The sequence below is a fragment of the Chiloscyllium plagiosum genome, chromosome 6 (genome assembly GCF_004010195.1).
Source record: "Chiloscyllium plagiosum isolate BGI_BamShark_2017 chromosome 6, ASM401019v2, whole genome shotgun sequence".
Lineage (NCBI taxonomy): Eukaryota > Metazoa > Chordata > Chondrichthyes > Orectolobiformes > Hemiscylliidae > Chiloscyllium > Chiloscyllium plagiosum.
In genome coordinates this window covers 93,673,473-93,681,649 of record NC_057715.1, presented here as the reverse complement: position 1 = coordinate 93,681,649, position 8,177 = coordinate 93,673,473, and the positions used below count along the sequence as shown (strand labels likewise).

Genomic DNA, 8,177 nt, shown 5'->3' with positions numbered 1-8,177 from the left:
GTAGATGAGGGTAGGGCAGTTGACGTGATATACATGGACTTCAGTAAAGCCTTTGATAAGGTTCCACATGGTAGGCTGTTGGAGAAAATGCAGAGGCATCGGATTGAGGGTGATTTAGCAATTTGGATTAGAAACTGGTTTTCTGAAAGAAGGCAGCGAGTGGTGGTTAATGGAAAATATTCAGCCTGGAGTCCGGTTACTAGTGGTGTGACACAAGGATCTGTTTTGGGACCACTGCTGTTTGTCATTTTTATAAATGACTTAGACACATGCAGAGGTGGATTAGTAAATTTGCAGATGACACTAAAGTCGGTGGAGTAGTGGACAGTGTGGAAGAATGTTAAGGTTGCAGGGGGACTTGGATAAACTGCAGAATTGGGCTGAGAGGTGGCAAACAGAGGGTGGTATGTGTATGGAATAAGCTGCCAGAGGAAGTGATGTAGGCTGGTACAATTGCAACATTTAAGAGGCATTTGGATGGGTATAAGAATAGGAAGGGTTTGGAGGGATTATGGGCTGGATGCTGGCAGGTGGGACTAGATTGGGTTGGGATATCTGGTCAGCATGGATGGGTTGGACCAAAGGGTCTGTTTCCATGCTGTACATCTCTATGACTCTATGATTCTATAAATGGAGTTCGATGCAGCTAAATATGAGGTGATTCACTTTGGGAAGAATAACAGGCAGGCAGAGTACTGGATCAATGGGAAGATTCTTGGTAGTGTTGATGTGCAGAGGGATCCCTGAAAGTTGCCACCCAGATTGATAGTGCTGCTAAGAAGGCATACGGTGTGTTAGGTTTCATTGGTAGAGGGATTGAGTTCCGGAGCCGCAATATCATGCTGCAACTATACAAAACACTAATGCGGCTGCACTTGGACTACTGTGTACAGTTCTGGTTGCCATATTTCAGGAAGGATGTGGAAGCACTGGAAAAGGTGCAGAGGAGATTTACCAGGATGTTGCCTGGTTTGGAGGGAAGGTCTGATGAGGAAAGGCTGAGAGCCTTGTCATTGGAAAGAAGAAGGCTAAGAGGGGATTTGATAAGAGACATACAAGACGATCAGAGGAATAGATAGGGTAGACAGTGAAAGTCTTTTTCCTAGAATAATGAAGTCAGCTTGTACGAGGAGGCATAACTACAAATTGAGGGGTGACAGATTTAAGACAGATGTCAGAGACAGGTTCTTTACTCAGAGAGTGGTAAGGGCATGGAATGCCCTACCTGCCAATATTGTTAACTCAGCCACATTAGGGAGATTTAAACAATCCTTGGATAAGCACATGGATGATGATGGGATAGTGTAGGGGGATGAGCTGAGAACAGTTCACAGGTCAACATAACATTGAGGGCTGAAGGGCCTGTTCTGCGCTGTATTATTCTATGTTCTATATTCTATAAATACACAAAAGTATTCTAGCATACTTAGAGATTTTGACCTATGTTTCTGTTTCTCATTCTTATGCTTCAATCTCTCCCAAAGTTTCACCCCTCCTTCTATGTTTCCCAGATCCAAAAGCTCTCTTCTCCAGCCTTTAGCCTATGCAAACCTCTCTAGTTACCCTACCACCGGTAACCTTACTTCCAACCATCTAGCCCCCATGTTTTGGTATCCCGGCACAAATACTTACATTACTTCCACCTCCCTCTTTTTTTATAAGCCTCACTGAAATGTATTCATTTTGACCAAACTTTTGGTCACCTCTTCTATGAATCTCTCCATGGCTTGCCATTTATTTTGCCTCATGTCTCTGAGATGTAACTTACATTATTTTTCAACATCAGAGTGGTAAGGCACAGCATGTTGTTGAAGATAACAATGGTTATGATTAGGACCCACATCTGTTTTACGATTTTCATCAAGTTGCTAGTTTTGTTCAGAAATCTGAATTGTTGAGCGTATTGATATTGAATTGCTTACAGTGGAGGAGACCTTCCTCATTCACTAGGCAGCCTGCTGGCAATGTCCACTTCAGGTTCTATACCAAATTGAAACCAATCCTCTCTTTCGATTCTTCAAATATTAAAGAATCAAATCTTACCGATCAATCATGGACTAATAAGTATCAAGTGAGTGTTCATGATAAATCCACTCCGTATCAACTTAATCATGGATCACCATATAATTGTCGAGAATTGCATTATCATTTTAAAATCTCTATTAACTAAGAAATTTTCTTTTTCTGTGAACACAAAATACAAACTGGCTTTAAAAATGTCTGTTATTAAGAATATTAAACAATTTACTTGTCTCATGTAAACTATAAAATGTAGATGAGTATTTACACATCAGAAATCTACTGAGGCTTTCACATTACAATATGATCCAATAGAAATAGACTTTTTTTCAATTTCAAGCTCACCTTTGCAGTTTTAATTTCTTTTACTACAACCCGTGTGTTGTTGTCTTTAGCTTTAACTAAGAAAGCTTTTCCAAATGCTCCTTGTCCAAGGAGTTTGATGACTTCATATTTATCCATTGTGGCAGTTAATCCTCAAGAACACTGAAATAGAAAAATACATTTTTCTAATTGTAAACGGACTTATAAAACATGTTTTTCTTGCAGACTTTGCATTGTTATAATTGACACAAGTTTGTGGTGTGACTTGGATAACAACTTGCATGCACTTTTTTGGGAGGCAGACTCACATCACTTCAGGTTGCTCCAGGCCACAATAAAACCCGATATGTTACAGTCAGAATTTTATGAAACTCCTCGGTCAACCGGATAATAGCTATTAAATTTTTAACATAATTTTTACAATTTGGTTTTAGAAATAGCCCAGAAAGACGAACATCCAATTTTTGCCATCAATCAAATGTATAATGCTGACTTAAGCTGACCAGTGATTAAAACTCTGTAGATTGCACAAAGCTCAGTTTTGGCATAACTGGGAGGAGAGATGGTGAAATTTGGTTTGGACAGACAACAGGTGCTGACAAATCAGCAGCTCTTTTTGTATTCTAACCAATATTATTTTCCACTAAAAAAAACAATAAAACTGCGGATGCTGTAAATCAGGAACAAAAACAGAAGTTGCTGGAAAAGCTCAGCAGATTTGGCAATTTTCTATTGACTTGAACTATAAACTAGACCAGGTATAATGTGGACTTCACCAGTTTCCTCATTTCCCCTGCCCCCCCCCCACCTTACCCCAGTTCCACCCTTCCAGCTCAGCACCATCCTCATGACCTGTTCCACCTGTAAATCTCCCTTCCCACCTATCCGCTCCACTGCTGCCTGACCTGCAGTGCTTTTCCAGCACCACTCTGATCTAAACTCTGGTTTCCAGCATCTGGAGTCCTCACTTTTGCTCAGGCACCCACCTCCTATTACCATTGTAAATGGATACCCACCCTTGTAGAGGCAACATTATTCACAGGACAAAATGTTAGCCTAAGAGTAACTACTGTCAATTCTCATAAAAATTCATCTACTCATTAACATCCTTTAAGGCAAGGGAACCAAAGGCTATCTACCTCCTTTTTTACTAATCTACCTATATTTAATGAATCTGCATCCACTGCCATCTGAGGCACAACCCGCAAGTTGCAGTATAAGTTGCACAACTCTGAAAGAAAAGTGGATCACCTCATTTTTGTCCTAAAGAGCAATCCTTAATGTCCCCTAGTTCTAGACTCATGAAAAGAGGAAATAGCGTTCCACATCTCCCTTGTGAGGCTATTCAGGACCTTAAACTTCAATCAAAACACCCTTTATTCTTCTAAACTTCAATAGGAGCAAACCCATCCTGTCCAATCTTTCACCATAACATTCTAGATATCAATCCAGTAAACCTCCTCTGAACCATCTCCAATGCATTGACATCCTTCCTTAAATAAGAGTCTAGATTAGAGTGGTGCTGGAAAAGCACAGCAGTTCAGACAGCATCCGAGGAGCAGTAAAATCGGCATTTCAGGCAAAAGCCCTTCATCAGGAATAAAACTGCTCACAGTAATTTAGTTTCACATTGTCCTGTATGATAGAAGCATAATATTTTTACCTTTATGTTTGATTCTTCTTGTAATAAAGGATAGTATACCATTTGTCTTCCTAATAATTTGCTGTTTTCACAAACTAACTGCTTACAACAAATGAACTAGAACAAATAGATCCCTATGAATCTCAGAATTCTGCAGACATTTAAATAATACTGTTTTTTTCATTCTACCCGCCAAAGTGAACAACTCGCATTTTCCTACTCACATTAAACTCAATTTGCCCATTTTTGCCAACTTGCTTAACCTATCTATATTGGTCTGCATCCTTGTTACACCATCTTCATAACTTGCTTTCATATCTATTCATCATCTGCAAATTTAGCCATCATGCCTGCATTCCGACTCATCTAAATCATTGATATAAATTGTAAAAGTTGAGGGCTCAGCATAGACTCTTGAGGTATTCCACTAGTCATGGCCTGCCACTCTGAAAAAGACCAATTTATGCATACTCTGTTTATGCCAGCCAGCCAAACTTCCATCCATGATAGCATGTTACCCTCTACACCACGAGCTCCTACTATGCACCATAATCTCTTATGGAGCGCCTTGTTAAATACCTTCTGGAAATCCAAATACAGTACATCAATGAGCTCCACTTTACCCACTATGCAGGTTGCTTCTTCAAGAAATTCCAATAAATTGCTTAAATATAATTTCCCTATTACAAAACTATGCTGTCTCTTCCCAAAAACTTGAGCTGTTCCATGTGTCCAGATACAACCTCCTCAGTTATTGATTCTAACACTAAGCCAATGATATACATCATGTTAAATGGCCTATAGAGTCCTTTCTTCTACAGGTTGTATATGTGCTACTTTCCAGTCTGAAAGAACTTTTCCAAAATCCAACAAATTTTGGAAAATTATCACCAATGTGTCTACTACCTCATTAATAATCTCTTTTATGACTCTAGGACATAGTCCATCAGGACCCTGAGACTGAACAAGCTGCAGTTCCATCAGTTTGCTCAGTAAGTTACGAGTTTTCCTTTTAATTATTATTTCACTGGCCTATTTCAACTGTTCCACTGTTAGCTTTCCAAAAAATACTCTTAATTTTCCAGTAATTTTCATGCAGCTAATGCATTTCCACTTTAGATTTTCAATCCAGAAATTAAGCATCTAACAAAGCAAATACCCCTTTAATACCTGAAAACAGCTAATGATTGCCAATCAATGCAGCATCTAAATTCTTTAGGTCATGAGTTTCTGTTTCAGATTTTAAGTATATTTTAACATATTTTTATGAGTTCCTATTTCAGATTTTAAGTATATTTTAAAATATTTTTCTTGCCTGCCTATGTTGCTGTCTTAAACCATCTCCCACTCTACTCTCTTTGTGCCTCTCTTCAGTTTCCTCATTGAATTCGACCATTCTGACTCTCCTCAATCTTTCTTCAGTTTATTTCTCGATCTCTTAATCTCATTGATAAAGGTCCCAAATGCCCAGTTGCCCTGTCTGTATCCCTTTCAGCTCACACTCACACACTTTGTTAGCAAAAATGTTTAATATCTGAACATACATGAAAAAGTCTAACAGGCAATTTTTTAGATGCCATCCTCCAGCAAAATCTCGATCAGGTCACTGACCGAGAAAATTTACTAGAGATGAAGTGTGAAATACTTATCTGGGAAGAAAACATGGACACAGAAGTATCAAGTAACTACTGATATAAAAAGCAAATTTGATTTAATTAATATTTAGCATACTTCCAAAACTATCTGCCAGCTATTCTGTAAATTAACATGATGAAAATGTTATCTACAAGTATAATTGTTTTGATTTGTGAAAATACAATCCCAATGTATTTAATGTTAGGTTCAACTTGTACTTAATGAAATCTGGCATTGTGAAGTTTATTCGGGTGGAAAGTTACAGTGGTTAGCACTGCTGCCTCACAGCACCAGAGACCCGGGTTCAGTTCCCGCCTCAGGCGACTGACTGTGTGGAGTTTGCACATTCTCCCTGTGTCTGCATGGGTTTCCTCCCACAGTCCAAAAATATGCAGGTTAGGTGAATTGGCCATGCTAAATTGCCCGTAGTGTTAGGTGAAGGGTTAAATGTAGGGGAATGGGTCTGGGTGGGTTGCACTTCGGTGGGTCGGTGTGGACTTGTTGGGCCGAAGGACCTGTTTCCACACTGTAAGTAATCTAATTATCTTCAGCAGTTGAGCAGTCATATGGTTTTAACAATACTTTGTATGTTCCTCATGATTCGCATTCATTTTCTCGAAAGCGTTCATATTTTCTTAGGAAGATTAATTAATTGCGATTACATTGTAAAGTCCTTTTAATAACTTGTTTCTTGATTTCACAAAACAAAAATTAGCATAATTGCCTTCCGAACACAGATCATCCTATTCAACACAACAGCACAGCAAAATCTAATTTTCCGATCAAAGATCAATGGTAAGCTCAATCAATGATTTGTAATGTCATGAATTCAATTCCTAGTTTGCACTGAGTTATCTGAACTTGGTTTGGATCGCAATCTGTTTGGGATTAAAAAAGCTTCTGGAAAGTAGTGATATCCCATAAGGATCTTTGTTCAGGCTTAATTGCTCACAACTGAGCATAGCACAGTGGCTAATGCTACTGCCTTATAATACCAGTGGACCTAGGTTCGATTCCAGCCTTGGGCAACTGTGTGTGTGGAGCGTGCACATTTTCCCCATGTCTGTGTGAGTTTTGTCCAGGTGCTCTGGTTTCCTCCCAGTCTAAAGATGTGTATGTCAGGTGAATTGGCCATGCTAAATTGCTTGCCCGTAGTGTTCAGGAATGTGTAGGTTAGGGGCATTACACAGGGGAAATGTAGATCAATAGGGTAGGGGAATGGGTCTGGGTGGGGTACTCTTCAGGGGGTCGGTGTGGACTTATTGGGCCAAATGGCCTGTTTCTATATGTGGGGATTCTATGATTTCTATGAATATTCCCTAATAGTTTAGGTAACATAGAAAACCATACATTCAAGTTTGCCAGTAATATAGGCACGGATGGCATTGTAGGTAATTTAGAATTTACAAAGAACCGAAATAGGATAGATTCAAGTATTTTTTAAATGGTGAAAAGCCAAGAAGCTGGCAATCCAAAAAATATTTAAGGATCCATAGAACATAAAAAAGGAGCATGAATTGTCTATTTGGCCCTTCAAGCCTGCTCTGTCATTCAATATGATCATCGTTGAACTATATGTAAACCTTTCTTGAAATCAGTCAATGTTTTGATCTCAATTGCTCTCTATGGCAGAGAATTCCACAGGCTCACTACTTTCTGGGTGAAGAAATTTCTCCTCATCTCAGTCCTAAATGGCCTACCCTATTGATCTCTGGACTCTGCTGTTATCAGAAATAACATGTAGACAGGATCACTTTAATGCAGTACTTAGGTATAAGAAGTAAATTGAAAAGGATAATGGAAAAGCTAGTCTATAAGAGGAAGGAAGTTTTGCTTCAGAAAATCTTTCACTTACATATGATTTTCAACCAATGATGTACCTGAGAAGGGTAGTTATTGTTATAATGTGGGAAAACAATAATCAATTTGGATAAAATAAGCTTCAACAAGCTGCAATGTGACAATGACCAAATATTCCTTCAGTGTCACTGTATCAGAAATCCAGAAACTCCCTCCCTAACAGCATTGCAGGTGAACCTACATCACAACGAGATTACAACAGTTCAAGATGGCAGCTCACTACCACTTTCTCAAAAGCAGCTTGGGACGGGCAATAAATGTTGGTCCCACCAGAAAAGCCCCCATTCCTGAAAGAATTAAAAATTTGGATTTTGTTGCGTTGATTGAAGGATAAATAATTGCCAGAATAGCAAGAATAACTACAAAATAAAACAAAGCATTGCAAGCATTGGAGATCTGAAACAAAAACAGAAGTTGCTGGAGGAATTTAGCAGATCTGGCAGCGTCCATAAGGAGAAAGCAGTGTTAATATTTCAAATTCAATGACACCCTGCTTAACTTTGAAAGAGTGCAATGGAATTGCTTACTCCATTTGTAAGGACAGTTAGAAGCATCAGCTTACCACCTCATCTGAAATGCAGAATCACCAAGAGTACACCTCTTTTTAAGAACTGCACTTAAATGTTAGCCTTTATTCTTGAGCTTAGGTCCTAGCATGAACCCAAAACCTTGTGACTCATAACCAAGAGCACTATCA

General features: G+C 39.0%; 1 protein-coding gene across 3 annotated transcripts in view; it reads right to left on the bottom strand.

Annotated features, from left to right (window-relative positions):
* The window catches only part of LOC122550834 (serine/threonine-protein kinase Nek5-like), a 96,371-nt gene that overhangs the window by 82,411 nt on the left and 5,783 nt on the right, over positions 1 to 8,177 (bottom strand). For all 3 annotated transcript variants that reach the window (XM_043692147.1, XM_043692148.1, XM_043692149.1), the window contains exon 2: positions 2,365 to 2,505. In XM_043692147.1, coding sequence (XP_043548082.1) covers positions 2,365 to 2,481 — 117 coding nt within the window. In that variant the 5' untranslated portion in view covers positions 2,482 to 2,505. The remainder of the gene's footprint in view (positions 1 to 2,364; positions 2,506 to 8,177) is intronic.